The 15,834-nt window shown below is 53.5% G+C and overlaps 1 protein-coding gene across 16 annotated transcripts in view; it reads left to right on the top strand.

Annotated features, from left to right (window-relative positions):
* Nfasc (neurofascin) overlaps positions 1-15,834 on the top strand; it is a 180,251-nt gene that overhangs the window by 127,049 nt on the left and 37,368 nt on the right. For 11 of the 16 annotated variants that reach the window (XM_047520250.1, XM_047520258.1, XM_047520247.1 and 8 more), the window contains 13 exons: positions 1,177-1,288; positions 1,701-1,885; positions 3,214-3,345; positions 6,021-6,164; positions 6,716-6,827; positions 7,197-7,363; positions 7,791-7,938; positions 9,127-9,251; positions 10,105-10,149; positions 11,406-11,507; positions 11,995-12,192; positions 13,232-13,302; positions 14,695-14,917. In XM_047520250.1, coding sequence (XP_047376206.1) covers positions 1,177-1,288; positions 1,701-1,885; positions 3,214-3,345; positions 6,021-6,164; positions 6,716-6,827; positions 7,197-7,363; positions 7,791-7,938; positions 9,127-9,251; positions 10,105-10,149; positions 11,406-11,507; positions 11,995-12,192; positions 13,232-13,302; positions 14,695-14,917 — 1,764 coding nt within the window. The remainder of the gene's footprint in view (positions 1-1,176; positions 1,289-1,700; positions 1,886-3,213; positions 3,346-6,020; positions 6,165-6,715; positions 6,828-7,196; positions 7,364-7,790; positions 7,939-9,126; positions 9,252-10,104; positions 10,150-11,405; positions 11,508-11,994; positions 12,193-13,231; positions 13,303-14,694; positions 14,918-15,834) is intronic. The other 5 variants (XM_047520261.1, XM_047520262.1, XM_047520260.1 and 2 more) reach the window with 1 other exon arrangement.

Genomic DNA, 15,834 nt, shown 5'->3' with positions numbered 1-15,834 from the left:
TATCCTCACTCTGCCAGCGCCAATTAAGCCCCAGGATGGATGCCTTTGTTCTCACTCCAGACATCTCTGAGGGCTCCCATCTCCGGGCAGCTCTGCCTTCCCCCCACCTCCCACTTCCCAACTGAGTCTGGGACCCATTAAACCCAGGTGCAGGCTCAGTTCGTAGCTTCTTCATAATGACACACCTTCAGGCAGAGGGTACCCCCTCCAGTTTCCCTTTTGCCTTGGGGCTGCTGGCTGGGAAATCCTTGCTTTTCTCTCTCCATCTTATCCATTTCCAAAGAGCTGTACAGATAGCTGTGGGGGAGAGCCAAGGCTCAGGTCAGATGGGGTCCACTCTGTGTGGGCACACCCAGGCCGGCCTGACCCCTTCCACAGGGAAACCACCATCCCGACAGTGTTAATCTGTGAGCCATGTGGCCTTTAAAACGTGCATGAATTTCATTGATTTCAGACTCCTGGCTGCCCCAGCCCAGTTGTCCATTCCGGCCACCTCTCCCCCGCCCCTCAGCATCGCACATGCAATTAACACCCTCCCTCCAGCCCCCTTCCAAAGTCATTAGTGAGGAGGCAGAATGGTCTTGGCCTCAGAGTGATCTCCTGTCATCTCTGCTCATTGATTTTCTCCATGTTCTTGCTAGGCCATTAATAACCTTCCTTGCATGTCTGACTGTTTGTCTGGGGCTTTGTGGCTTCATCCCAGCTCCTTGTCTTCAGGGTCCCAAAGAGCAGTTTGTCTGTCTTGTGGCCCCAATTCATGCCTCCTCTTTCCTCCACATCCCAGTCTGGGGAGGAAGGACTACTGCTGAGATGGCCTGCCCTGGGGCTACCGCAGTGGCCTCTGGGATTTCAACACAAGAAGCTCCAGGAGTGGACCTGTCACTGCTCAGTCAGCCCTCTCCCTTCCCAGGGAAGGGGCGGTTTCCTGGACTCGGGGAAGCTGGGCTCCTCTCGGCGGATCCTTTCAGAAGTTAGAGCTGGTCACACAAATGTGCTGGTGGGGCTGAGGAGCTGGAGCTTCCTAACCTCCCAATGACGCCCTGATCCTTGGGTTGGTTTTGGGGGAGGGTCCAGCAGGGGGCGTGGTGACATTTCTCTCTAGCCCAACAGCTTTGGCCTACCTGGGTCGACCCTCTGGGCAGAAGGCTCATGGGAGCTTGTTCTGTCCCGTTTCAGCCCGAGGAGTTGCAGAGAGAACACCCAGCTTCATGTATCCCCAGGGTACCTCGAGCAGTCAGATGGTGCTCCGCGGCATGGACCTCCTGCTGGAGTGCATCGCTTCTGGGGTGTACGTACACTTGGCACCCCGCTTCCAGCCACCCGGCAGGCGGAGGGGATGAGAGTCTGTCCATGTTCTCCTCTTGCCTCTTTGGGGGAGATGCCAGTAGTACAGCAAAGGTGGGGACAGTGAGCAGGGCTTGTCAGATCATAGACATCTCCATCCATTCTGCCATCTCTGTTTCAGAGAAGGACAGAAGGAGATGGTTAGGCATCCTACATGTGCTTTAAGATTTCAGCCAAGTCCCTTGGGCTCTCAGGACTTTGCATCCTCCTCTGAATGGGAAGGATCAGCTCTTAGGGGGCATGCACCCTCCTGGGCCCAGATGCACTTTTAGGACACCATGTGTCCCACACTCTCTAGAAGGCAAGGGTCATGTTTAGTGACAATTTCTTTGTTTCCTGCTTGCTTCCTTTACTAGCCCAACACCGGACATCGCATGGTACAAGAAAGGTGGGGACCTCCCATCTGACAAGGCCAAGTTTGAGAACTTTAACAAGGCTCTGCGTATCACCAATGTGTCCGAGGAAGACTCTGGGGAGTATTTCTGCCTGGCCTCCAACAAGATGGGCAGCATCCGGCACACGATCTCGGTGAGAGTGAAGGGTACGTTGTGTGTATTTCTCATTATGATTATTTTGCCAACCCTGAACACCATGACCACTCTTCCCTCTGAGGCTGGTTGCGGGGGGCGAGGGCAGAGTGAGGGGGAACCTTTGGTGCACTGGTTAGTGGCAATCATGACCTGCCACAGGAGTTGCCATTCCCTGGATGTGGGGCAAGCATGATGCTTGTGTGTGTGTGTGTGTACGTGCGTGTGCATGTGAGCACATGCATGTGTGTGTGCACGCATGTGCAGTGGGGGTTGAGGGAAGGGGATCCACCTGGACTATCACCCAACTCTCCCTGGTGCCAGGGCTCCCTCAGCAGGCGACTTTCCTCCATGGCCCATTGGATCATTCCCAGAGCCTTTTCTTTCTTTTGTTTTGCATTCCCGTTTGTGATGTGTCGTCTTAGCCCTGTGCTTGTCTCTATCTGTGCATAACGCTGTGCTTCTTTTTAAGAATGGGGAGTCACTGTAGTCAGGATTATTATTATTTTTTTTAAATCATTTCCCTCTCCTAAAAACAGAGATGGCCGGCCTGAGGTATTGCAGGCAGTAGACCCCCTGTCTTCAGGGAGCTCAGCCATGCATGGTGGGCTGCAGGAGTCAGTTCTCAGCCTGGGGCTGCGTGGATGCTTGGAATGATGAAATCAGAGGCCAGAGAACAAGACGTTTCTTAGCACACAGTTAGTGGATCTCATGACCCTGGCTTCAGCCCCACAAACCGACTAGGAGGTTGTTAGCATTGGGTCGGGGGAGATCTTTGAGAATCTAATTCAAAGATCCTCTTTCTCATAAAAATCCACACATGCACTCATTCTCAAAATTGTCCAAACTATTGAAAGTGGTGGCCAGCTACTAAGAACTGCTCTAACCAAAGTACAGTGCCTAAAAGAACATAGGGCCTTTCCTAAATGGTCTGATCTTGCAACAGCAGAAATCCAGAGGGACCAACCCAGGACAGTGGAGTGATACATCATAAATACTTGTGACCTCTAAAAGCATTGGCCACTCGGACCTCCCCTGAGGAATCTGATCATCCATTAGGATGCCCTGATGGATTTTTCAAAGTCCTCCAGGGATTCTAATGAGTAGCCCCAGTTTAGAACTACTAATCTGTGAACTCTAATAGATAAATTGGCATCGGTGCAGCCAAGCCCGCCACATGCAGGCTGGACCTAGCCATTGCAGTAAGAGTGAGCCCTGGGGCAGGTGTTGCGGCCCGCGAGCTGGGCCTCTGGCTCCTGCCTTCCTTCAGGGAGCCCGCCTGGTGTCTCCTTCCAGCCCCTTGCCATCTAATGCCCCTGCCTGTGCCTGCCTTGTCTTCCAGCTGCTCCCTACTGGCTGGATGAACCCAAGAACCTGATCCTGGCTCCTGGCGAGGATGGGAGGCTGGTGTGCCGAGCCAATGGGAACCCCAAACCCACTGTCCAGTGGATGGTGAACGGGGAACCTTTGCAATGTAAGTAGCCTGCTGCTGTCCGCCCAGTGCTCCTGTGTGTCCTCTCAGAGGCTCCAGAGCCCTCTCCCTGCAGGCCAGCCTGGATGCAGTACAAGTGGAGGGAAAGAGTAGCCCATTGGCTGTCCCTGCAGTCTGTCTGGACATCTCAAGAGGCAGGAAACCTGCCTTATCTGTTCACAAGAGCTAACGGGAGCCTCACGATTATTCCCCATGTTTAGGGGATTTCATAGATTTATCTTAAATCTTTGCATTCTGCCCCATATCCACTTCAGAGCCCCAGTGAGGGTTTGGGCACTGTGGCTTCATCTCTGAAGGTTTGGCTGTGAGTGACATCCAGGGCTTGGAACATAAAGGAAAGCCCAATAAGCCCTTGTCATTCATTAATCAAGTCCCACTCTTTGATAAGGGCACAATAAGAGACAGAATATGTGAAAATGTGAACAATTATGTTGTGTATGAGGGAATATGTCCCCCATGACAGTAGGCACGAACTTTGGGGAAGTTCTAGTCCCACTGAGATGGGTGAAAGCCATATCTCCAGGGCCCCTTCCAGCTGGTCATCTTGGTCAAATTTGCACATTATATTCTCTTCAGTTGCTTTTACTTTTTAAAAATATCCAGTCATTGCTTTCTGTAAGGAGTCAGAGGAAATAGAGGCAGTGATAGAAACCAGCTGGGGCCAAGAGCTCTGAATCTGACTCAGGAGCAGCTGCTGATAGAAGCAGGGGGAGAGGCAGAGGGGCCAGGTGGACAAGTGAGCCGCACCCTGTAGACATTCACTGTGTGCCAGGCACTGTGCTAGGTGCTGCGCCCTGTTACCGCTTCCATCTCACATATTAAAGATGAGGAATCGAGGCTCTGGTGGTGCAGGAAATGTGCAAGGTCGCTTGGCTAGTAAGCCGGGAAGCAGCGGGTTGCCATGTGGCGGCTGCCTCTGCACCAGCCAGTGGTGGTCATCCCCAAGAAGTCAAGATGGACACAGCATGCCCCTGTGGTTCTCTGTCCTCATAGCACTTGGGGGCAAGACAGGCAGTGGCACTAAGTTTCACAGCACTGTTAAATAAATGCAGCCCAGGATTGCCCTGAAAAGGTCACCTGTCACCCTCTTTGAGGATCACCCAAGAGGAGTGACTGGCAGGAGAGTTGGTTTCCTGAGAATTGCCTGCAAGGAGGCATTAGGGTTCTGGCATGGCTTCGCTGGTGCCTGTTTGCTGAGTGGGGCTGGGACTGGCTGACAAGGATGCTGACCGTGTCTTGATTTACCTTCTGCTGATTCCCCAGTTCTGGGCGCAGACTCGCCGTCTGTGGAGTGGCGCCCCGGCACAGACTCCTGCAGCCTCCTCTGCCTGCTTCCCTTGTAGGTCTCCGTGGTCCTGAGTGAGCTCATGAACTCTGCAAGCCAAGCCATCTGCTCCCTAGTCCAGAAAGCTCTAGCGGTTAAAGATGAGAAAAGTGGCTGGGCACAGTGATGTATGCGTGTAATCCCAGCTACTCGGGAGGCTGAGGCAGGAGGATCGAAAGTTCAAAGCCGGGGGGCTGGGGAGATAGCTCAGTCGGTAGAGTGCTTGCCATGTAAGCACAAGGCCCTGGGTTTGATCCCCAGCACCCAAAAAAAAAAAAAAAGAAAGAAAGAAAGAAAAAGAAAGTTCAAAGCCAACCTGGGCAACCTAGCAAGGCCCTATCTCAATATGAAATTTTAAAGGGGGCTGGGGATATAGCTCAGTGCTTACCTAGCACGTGTAAGGATCTGGGTTTCCCAGTCCCAGAGAGAGAGAGAGAAATGACCATTATTTTCATTTCTAGAAAACTTTTGTTTTTATAGTTCATTATCATTCTTTTTTTATCTTATTCTTCCTTTTAGTAGGGGAACAATGGGAGTAATGCTTACTCATTTTAGGAGTGAGGGAAATGAGGCCCAGAAAGATTTGTTAATTTCCTCAGGCCCCAGAGCCATGTGTCAACAGGCTCAAGACTACGACTATTCCCCAGCCTCCGCTCTCTGCACCCCAAGCCAGCAGAATCCGGAGGCTTGGAATGTGCTATATCCGGGAAGACGCGGGAACATTGGCAAACATAAAGACTTTCAGTTTGCTGATGGGTTTCACTTTGTGCCTGTTTGGAGAAGCCTCTGCTTAGGGGATGGGAAGGTGGTAGTTCCCATCCTTTTGGGAATTGCTTTATCCTTTTCAAAATGTACCTAAGCAGATATGCATTGAATTTAAATGACAATAACGATAATAGTAACCAGCACTGCTGGAACTCTGCTACTCATTTTATACACGTCTGAGTCTCAGGCTACCTTCACAAAAATCCTACGAGGCAATGTGTTATTTCCATACTGCAGACCAGAAAACGGGACAAAAGGGTTGCAGTGTGCTGGTGGGTGATGGAGTGGATTTCTGTGTCCAGAGCTTATGTTCTCAACCACACCTGCCCAGCAGTTATTTGGGTTGAGCAGGGCTGCGAATTCCCACTGGATGGATTGAGAAGCATCTGTAGGAGGGCCAAGGTCACACAGCTCAACCATGGGGAGGCCAGAAGCCGTATCTTCTGAGGCCCACCCAGGGCTGCCTCTTCCGTGGCACCCAATAATGCTCAGGAACCCTAGCCAGAATCCAGTGCCCGTCGCTCCACCCAGCTCCAAGTCTCACAAGGAGCATCTTTCTTATCTGTAGCGGCACCACCCAACCCAAACCGCGAGGTGGCGGGTGACACCATCATCTTCCGAGACACCCAGATCAGCAGCAGGGCTGTGTACCAGTGCAACACCTCCAATGAACACGGCTACCTGCTGGCCAACGCCTTCGTCAGTGTGCTGGGTAAGCTGTCCCCACCTCTGTTCGCCTGCAGTGGAATCTCCCTGGGTCATGTCCAGGAGGGTGGTGGGGTGGAGCTGGGTGAGCACAGTGAATGCTTCGGAGAAGTCAGGGCTGATTCCCTCGCTACCCTGAGGGCGGGTCTGCCTCCTGTCCTCAGCCTGTCCGTGTTGACTCTGTGACTTCTCCTTGGGTCTCGGGTGGGAAGTGGTTTGGAGTATGTTTGCTGAAACCCCCAGCAGGAAGAGGACAGTGCACATGGGGAGTGACCAGGTGCCCCAAGGTCGCACAGGGGCAGCTGCAGAGCCTCCCGGATAACTCAGGGAAGCCTGGCAGAACTGGACTAGGGTAGACGTAGGGTGGCCGATGGAATTATCTTACTCCCTCCTCACCTATCCTCTGAGGCTTCTAGGAGCCTCTAGAAGGAGGGAATGTTGATGGGGGAAGGTGGGTAGGCTCCTCAAAAGCTGCCGTAAGGAGAAGGCACGTAGAGCTAAGACCAAGGAGAGGAAGAGTGAGACTCCGTACCCAAGATCGGTTCTCTGGGATTTCAGATGTCCCACCTCGGATGCTCTCACCCCGGAACCAGTTCATTAGGGTGATCCTTTACAACCGGACACGGCTGGACTGCCCATTCTTTGGATCTCCCATTCCCACACTGCGATGGTAAGTCCCAGGAGACCAGGTCTTCAGCAGAGGCCATCTGTCTCACTGTTCTGAGTCCCCACCTCTGCCCACACCAGATAGTCAGCAAAACCCGGGAAACTTAAAGGGTCAAAGCTGGGAGGAACACGGCACCTCATCTGGTCTGGGTCAACCCCCTTTTACAGAGAAGGAGCCCAAGGCCCAGAGAGGGATTGAGAGATTCAGGGCTGCCTGGCTGAGTCTGAGTGGGAGGCAGACTGTGCAAGTCTTAGGTCCAGACTCCAAGCCTGGCCTCCTTCCACTGCTACCATCATCTCTCAGTTGGTCGCTGCCCTGCTCCCTGGGGCCGGTCCTTTCTCAGTACGCTCTGTTCCGCTGCTCTGTTGTGAGGTTTAAGAATGGGCAAGGAAGCAACCTGGATGGTGGCAATTACCATGTCTATGAGAATGGCAGTCTGGAAATTAAGATGATCCGCAAAGAGGACCAAGGCATCTACACCTGTGTGGCCACCAACATCCTGGGCAAAGCAGAAAACCAAGTCCGCCTGGAGGTCAAAGGTAAAGAGTTAGGAGGGAGGAGTTGCGGGGGGCAGGAAAGCTGTGCTCACGTTACCCACATGGGCTCCTCGGCACACCTCTGCATGTCCTCCCCTGGACTTCCAGCTGACCCAGGCACTGACAACTGAGTCAGCTTATTTCAGCCTGGTCCAAAGGGAATGAGGACAGGAAGCCTGCTGTTCACACCAGCTCCCTGCAAACACCAGAAACTACATTCCTGTGTTCCTGAGCCAGAAGGATTTGGGGGATTATTTTCTATGTTTGCTTACCTACACCGGACCTCCCCTCCATTCCTCCAAGTGCAGACTATTCCCACCACTTCGGTGGCTTATCCAAGGCCTCAAGGTCAGGCACACCACACTATGTGTCCACATGGGGGTAGGGGCCAAGGACCGGCCAACCGTGAGCTCCCTGGACCTCTCCACAGATCCCACCAGGATCTACCGGATGCCTGAGGACCAGGTTGCCAAGAGGGGCACCACAGTGCAGCTGGAGTGTCGCGTGAAGCACGACCCCTCCCTGAAGCTCACTGTCTCGTGGCTGAAGGACGATGAGCCGCTTTATATTGGAAACAGGTTTCTGTTCCTCCCTTCTCTCCTCCTGCTGCTAGTTAGAGTTGTCTTCTCTTGCTTAATGTCATGCTCCTCACCAAGGAGCTACTGAGGAGGGGGAGATGGCTTTGGTGACTCCCTGTCCGTGGGGAAGACCCCGCCCCCACACGCTTCTTCCTCTCCTATCAGCTCCCTGTGGCTCTCTCCTCTTTTCTCTCCCTTCCGCCTTCTTCATTTCTACTCTTCCTCACTCCTGTTCCTTCTCCTTTCCCCCCATCCCTGTCTCTTCTTCCTCTGCTGAATCCCAGCCTCCAACCTTTCAGCCCTGTTTGCAGTTCCCCTGTTGTCCAGTAGAGGGCAGTGCCAGCCACAGCCCACCATGGCCGTGGCAATGAGTGGCAGTTTGGAGCTCTTTTTCTTCCTGGATGCTTTTGCTATCTCCCCGCCCCACCCCCTCCCCTCGCATCCCCTCCCCAGATTCTGATTGCATGGGTGCAGGAGTACGTCTCAGCACTCATAGTGTTCAGAGGTCCCCAGGGGGGTTCCTGATGTGCAGCCAGCGTTGAGGACTGCAGGTCCACACCTGCTCCCCAGGGCTCACTTTGCTGTCCCTCTTCTGTCCAGGGTGCAGGCTGTGCCCGGCCCTAAGGTAAGGCATAGGTGCCTCACGTCTCCAGCCATGTCTGACTTTTCAGGGGCACGCCCTGCCCGTGGGCCCAGGCGTTCTGCACTCAGTGGGTGCCAGCAGCTTTCCAACCCTGTCCTGCTCTGCAAACCTCCTCGCCTTGCGGGGGCAGTTCAGAGGAGTGGGGTGGTGGAGAGAGGCCTCCTGGAGCCTGGGCGCAAAGGAGACAGGTCTGTGCTGAAGACAAAGCTCCAAGAAGAGGAGGACGCCTGTGAGTCTTCAGGGGCCTAATGCTGCCCTGATGCTGGTGGGCTGTGCAGCACAGGGACAGCCCTGGTGTAGACAGGCCAGGCATGGACTTTGAGGGCCATGGACACAGCTCACGGCCACTTGAGCTCCACCCATAAGCGTTCCTCCCGACCCCGGAGACCTTGCCTCTCTCAGTGCATCGAGGAGGAGCCCCATGTCCCCTGGGAGAAGCCGTGGCTCCCCTCTTCCTTCCTTCTCATCCCCCAGCGGGAGAGAGCGGCGGCGGCACCCACACCCCACCCTGCTCTCCTCCCAGCCTCTGCGCTGTACCTTTGCAGGATGAAGAAGGAAGACGACTCCCTGACCATCTTTGGTGTGGCAGAGCGGGACCAGGGCAGTTACACGTGTGTCGCCAGCACCGAGCTGGACCAAGACCTGGCCAAGGCCTACCTCACCGTGCTGGGTAAATGCTGCCACCTGCTCAGGCACCGACAGCCCCTCCTCCCTATTCCCCAGCAGCCAGAGAAGCAGTGGCCCCCGCAGTCCTGTGGGTGGCGCCAGTGGCTGGCGTGGTGTCTCACCTTCTGGTCTCAGGGTTAGGAAGCTGCTACCTTGAGAACCAGCTGTGCTGGACAGTTTGGAGCGCCACTCTCCTGAGTGGGATCACTAACTCCCCTGAACCCCAAGGGCTGGGTGCTGGGGTGACAGAGAGGGCTTCTCATCAGGATCCTGGTCACCTCTTGCAGCTGACTCCACACCACCAAGTGCACTGAAACAACCCAGCACTAAAGTCAGGCTGGGTTTTGTGTTTGCCCTTCAGTAACCTCTGCTAGCCTTCCCCACCCCATGCTGCCCTGGGTTTTGGTGGCATTTCAGAGCCTGCTACGCACTCAGCAAGGTGATGCCATCTCTTCTTGTCCTGGTATCTGGACTGGACTGTAAATATTAAACCATCATAAGCCAAGGGCAAGAGGCCTCTTCCTTCCAGGGAAGCAGATCTCTGCCAACCCCTTGTCACCTCTGTCCTCTTTTTTGGACATCCTACTGCCGTAACCATGGTGCACTCCTGTCCCACAGTGGATAAGCACGGTGGCTGGTGATGGTGGGTGTTGGCACATCGATGGGACTGGGGTGGGAAGGAGACGCAGTTGACCTCAATGAGGGTGAGGTCCCTCCATAATGGGATGGGGAAGACGTGCCTGGAACACCCCAGCCCAGGGGCAGCTGGTCCAGCCTCCGCTGCCTATCCCCATCCTTCCGAAACACCTTTAACCCTGATAACCTGCTAACCTGGTTAACTCGTCTTACCTTTGCAGCTGATCAGGCCACTCCAACTAACCGTTTGGCTGCCCTGCCCAAAGGTAATTCTTACTAATCGGGCCCTCATCAGTGCCCTTTCTAGGCCCCAGAGTAGAGTCTGGGAAGCAGAGAGTGCCTCAGGAAAGGATCGCTGCTGGGGGGTCCTAGGCAACCCTCCACACGCCCCTTCACACGTGACCCCCTTTCAGTGCCCACGTCCCCCTCCTCCATAAGCTGCTGTCCCATCCCCACTCTGGGCTCCCTTGCAAGCTGAGCTCCAAAGCCCTTGGCCACCAGTTTTACCTCTGGCCGCACCACCTCTCCTTTAGGGTGCAGCTTGGTCTCAGAAGCGTTTAAAGCCAGGTCAGGAAAACCCGCTGCTGCCTGCAGGCCCAGCATTTGACAAGCTCCTTACACCTGCCCTGAATATCCACTCACAGTCTGCACACACGTGTGCACGCGCACACACACACACACACACACACGCGTGCACACACACACACACACACACACACACGTGTGGACTCACGTGATGCACCTTCCAGGGTCTTCCTGTAACCAGCCAAAATATGGCAAATGCTGGCTCAGGGAGCTAAGAAGGGCGGAAAAAAATTTGCCTGCTCCCACCAGTCAGTGGCCAGATGGCTTTATCCCCGGGCAAGATGGTGCTCATCCCATTAAAGCAATCCCAGGGAGAGTGGAGCCTCAGCAAGGTGCTGCCCGCGTCCTATCTGGAAGCCTGTTGGGCTCCTCTATCCCACCATATCACTGAAACTTCTAGAGCAAGTCCCCATGTCCTCGCTGGCCGGGTCCTCTTTCTTTGTGTCCTCCTCCCTTCCCTAACCTGTGTGCCCTGCCCAGCTCATCCCTCCTGGGCTCTGGTCCCCCAGAGCCCTGGGACACAGAGCAGAAGACAATTATTGTGAGAAAAAGAGACAGACCCTGCACTTCCTCATCAGCTTCTCTAAATGTGGCCTCCGAGGCTGGGTGAGAAGGACAGCCTTCTCCGAGAATGTCTGCAGAAACGGGATGGGTGGGTCCTGGTTCTCTCTGTCTCCTGCATGATCCTCTTTATTTTCTTGCTCCACCCTTTGATATTTGGGGGGGGTTAGAACTTGAAATCTCCTCTTTGTTCTTCTTTGGCCCCCGGAGGAAATGGGATGGTCCCCATGCTGGCCCTCCAGGGCTCTGAAATTGGATCCTATTGGTTGTCGAGACCCTAAGTCCATCAGGGACCTGTCCAGGGCTGGGACCCCTACAAGGAGGGGCTGGCTCTCACTCAGGAGTCCCGCGTGGTGTCTTCTCCCTCTGCTGCCAGGACGGCCAGACCGACCCCGGGACCTGGAGCTTACGGACCTGGCCGAGAGGAGTGTGAGGCTGACCTGGATCCCGGGGGATGATAACAACAGCCCCATCACAGGTCAGCCAGGGCCCTGTGCTCCACAGCCAGAGAAGAACTGGCGCCAGGTGCAGCGGCGCACGCCCGTCAGGAAGCTACTTGGGAGACCAGGGCAGGAGGATCACAAGCTTGAGGCGAGATCGGGCAATTTAGCAAGACCGTGTCTCGAAATAAAATAAAGGGCTGGGAGCGTAGCTCTGTGGAAGAGTGCTGGCCTAGCGTGTGTGAGGCCTTGGGTTCAAACACTAGTACCTCACGGAAAATAAAATAAATAAATAAATAAAAAGAAAGACAGAAAAGAGGGCTGGTAACAGCCTTGAACCAAGAGCCTTCCCTGCCTGGACCCCGCTCTGCCCCTTGACTTGTGCCCTGGCTCCCTTCCATGACTTGGGAAGGATTCTCCATGAACCACGTTCCACTCGGGAGATGATAAAGATTAATGGAAGCCAGGGAGGAGGACATTGCTAACTCAGCTCCTGAAATGGCTCCACCCTCCTTTCCCACTCAGACTATGTTGTCCAGTTTGAAGAGGACCAGTTCCAACCAGGGGTCTGGCATGACCATTCCAAGTTCCCAGGCAGTGTCAACTCAGCTATCCTCCAACTGTCCCCATATGTCAACTACCAGTTCCGGGTCATTGCTGTGAATGAGGTTGGGAGTAGTCACCCCAGCCTCCCATCTGAGCGCTATCGAACCAGTGGAGCACGTGAGTACTTGAGGGCTCCCCCAAAAGGCCCAGGACCAGGTGCCCTAAATTCAAACTGAGCCCCCCCACCGCCCCCCCTTTTCCAGTGAACTTGGGTGAGTTACTTAATCTCTCTGAGGCTCCTTCCTTATCTGTGAAACAGAATAATAATGATAGTGCCTGTCCCCTGGGGCTATTGTGAGGACTCCATTTGAACATGCATGTCAGGACCATCCTGGTGGCCCACACCTGTAATCCCAGCTGCTCAGGAACCTGAGGCAGGAGGATTGTGAGTTCAAAGCCAGCCTCAGCAACTTAGTGAGGCCCTAAGCAGCTCAGTGAGATCCTGTCTCCAAATAAAATGCAAAAAAGGGTTGGATTGGGGCTCAGTAGTTAAGCACCCCTGGGTTAAATCCCCAGTACCCCCCCCCAAAAAAAAGAACAAAGAAAATGCTTGTCAGGTGCTTACCGTGATACCTGGCATGTTGTAAGCACATGGTGAATATTAAGTGCTCTTTTTATTATTTATTATCATTAATATTAGTGATTCTTGATCATCTACTCACAACCAGAGAGCTATGGAAAAGATATGCAGCATAAATATACAATGCTCTTGTTAGATCCGATTTTTTTTCCTAATGCACTTGGGTAATGTTTAGATTTCTGAAATCTCACCAGCTCATAGAAATTGGAGATGCTCCCCCCAAAATGTTAAATGCTGGGGATAAACCAGTCTGGTGTGAAACATATTTAGTGGATAATCCATGAACGGGATAATCCGCATTGAATTGGCTTATTGACCACCTGCAGTATGGAAAGCCTTATGCTAATTGCAGTCTGATAAGGGATTAAATTGAAAAGAAATAGCTCTGCTTTAGGAATTTAAATTTTAGCTAGGAAGGCATATCATGCACAAGAAAAAGACAGAGTGAGTTCAGTGTATACAGATGCTGAGAAAACCAGAACCAAAAAGGGGAGTAGGTGGGAGGGAGACGGGTGGCTTACCCAGCCCTGGTAAGGCAACAAATTAGACTTGAACTCTGTGTCTGTTTGGTTCCAGCTCCTGAGTCCAACCCCAGCGATGTAAAGGGAGAAGGGACCAGAAAGAACAACATGGAAATCACCTGGACGGTAAGACCCCCTGCCAGCCCCTTGTCCTTAATGGGCTGACTCACCTGATAGTGTGCAGCTGGCAGCCCCCTCTCTATACCTGAGACCAGAGTGTGATTCAGAAGATAGAGCTGGTGTCGGCGGCTCTATCTTCTCCAAGAAACCAAGCTCCTGTCCAAGTTGAGCATCCAGAAACCAAACAGGACAAGGGTCTGGGAGCAAGATTTCAGAGCAGAGTCAGGAGCACAGGTGACCAAGTCCTATAGACCGCCAGCCCAGGAAAAATCATAGAGAATGTCAGCAAGCTAAAATGAATTTCTTCTGGAAGGAGGGACTCAGGGCTGGGGATATAGCTCAATTGGTAGAGTGCTTGCCTTGCACGCCCAAGGCTCTGGGTTCAATCCCCAGCAGCAGCACCCCCTCCCCCGCAACAAAAAAAAAAAAAGGAGGGACTCAAGTTAACCCCAGCATCGACATCTGATGTGTTCTGAGTCGTAGCAGTGGGTTGGAGGTGCAGGAGAGACCAGCGCCTGAGGTGCAGTGTGCTAAGCCCTCTTCTAGTGACAGAGTGGGCCAAACGGCTCCAAGAGCCTCCCGCCCCTGAGCCATGATGGTCAAGTCCCATCTTCATCTTGGCTCACTGCCTGCATTTTCCAAACCCCCAAATTGGGATGTGTGATCTCGAAATGACTTTTATTAAAACCATTTCCCAGACTGGGAGATGCAGACGCAGCAACTGAAATAGCATCTCTGAGCTTCTGCCCTGTGTAACATAAATAGGGTGATCCTGGGCTGGGAATGGTGATCATCCCTGTCTCCCTGAGGGCTTGTCCCCAGCAGCGGCAGCTCTAGGCTGGGCCCAGGTTCAGGACTCCTGAACTCCACCTCTGCATGGCAGGTTCCTGATTCCTGGACCAGGTCCTTAGAGGATAAAGAAAAGGATGCCACCCATTTTTAAACTCTTATCTGTAGAGAAGGACAAGATGGACACATGGATTTGGTGGAACTAGTCAGTTTTGTAATTTCAAGTTCATGGGCAGGAGGCACGCATGGTTAAACCCACCCACATGTGTTCCTTTCTCACTCTGGAGATCCTGTTACTGTTTGTCTTTTGTTTTCTTGCTGCTTCTGTCCCAGGAAGACTTTTGTTGAAAATAAAGCTCTCACTCCCTTTGTGCCTGCAAATGTGGTGACTCTCAGAGTCAGAGTGACTGAGTCTCAGGGAAGGATTTTGTCATAGAAAATCTACATGCTGCAGAGTTTCTAGGACTCCAGTCTCTGGAGGAACTCTGGACAGGAAGGGGCATGCTCTCTCCTGACCAGGCCCAGGAAGGATACTTGGCACAGGAGGGGACCTGGCTTCTGACCTACACCCTCTCCACCCTGCCTGCCTATCTTTCTCTCCCTGTACAGCCCATGAATGCCACCTCTGCCTTTGGTCCCAATCTGCGCTACATTGTCAAGTGGCGGCGGAGGGAGACTCGAGAGACATGGAACAACGTCACAGTGTGGGGCTCTCGCTATGTGGTGGGGCAGACCCCTGTCTATGTGCCCTATGAGATCCGAGTCCAGGCCGAAAATGACTTTGGGAAGGCCCCCGAGCCCGACACTGTCATCGGGTACTCCGGAGAAGATTGTGAGTACCTGCCCCCCAATCCCCTCCCCAGAAGGACCCTCCTGGCCAGGCCCACTTGATGCCAGGAACCTTGACATGGGTCGTGGGAGGGCACCTGGTTCTCAGGAAAGAGAAAAATTCTGCAATGGCCTAGAGCACACAGGCACCCAGTGACATCAGGAGTGGAAATATTACCATCAAACATGAGTTGAGATTACAGCATGTCCTCACTTATTCCAGATGTGAAAGCTAAGGCTCTAGAGAAAGAGCCAGCAGAATATGATAGCAAATGTCAGGCTTAAAAATAGAACTTAGGTCTCCAGATCCTCAGCCAGGCTGCTGTACTGACAAGCTATGCAGGCACCAGGAAAGACTCGAGAACTATCCCAAAGAACTGAGGTGAACACCTCCAAGGAGGCAGGCCGTGGGCCAGATTCTCCCCACAGGTAGGCTAGGCCTTGAGAGCTGGGGAAGCCCCAGAGCCCCAGACCAGAGTGTCTCAGGCCAGCCACCTGCCAGCCTTCCCAGTGCTACTCCCAGCCCTTGGAATTGAGCATCAATAAGAGTTCTTTGGAGTTGGTACATCAAGATCCTAGACATGTATGTAGAAGTACGCCTGGCTGCCCAGAGGTTGGTGCCTCTCTATACCCAGCACATTAGTCCTGCCGGCTCCTGAGCAAAGCAGGGGATTGGTGGAGTCTCCTCCTGGCTCGTACCATACATTTTGGTGGGTATCTGATCTGAGAGCAAAATGGTGGAATGGAGTAAGCTGAAGGAAGGAGGAAGGAGAGTGTTAAGGACAAGTGGACCCAGATGGGGCGATGCTGGGCCCAGAGCAGGGCCAGTGATCCTCTAACCATACAGTGGAGAGAAGGAGGGCTGAGCCCTAGACGTCATCATGGATCAGACCCACTGGAGATGAGCAGAGGGTGACAGGC

The sequence above is a fragment of the Sciurus carolinensis genome, chromosome 12, assembly GCF_902686445.1.
Source record: "Sciurus carolinensis chromosome 12, mSciCar1.2, whole genome shotgun sequence".
NCBI lineage: Eukaryota > Metazoa > Chordata > Mammalia > Rodentia > Sciuridae > Sciurus > Sciurus carolinensis.
The sequence above is the reverse complement of the archived record's forward strand: the minus strand, read 5'-3'. Positions and strand labels throughout refer to the sequence as shown.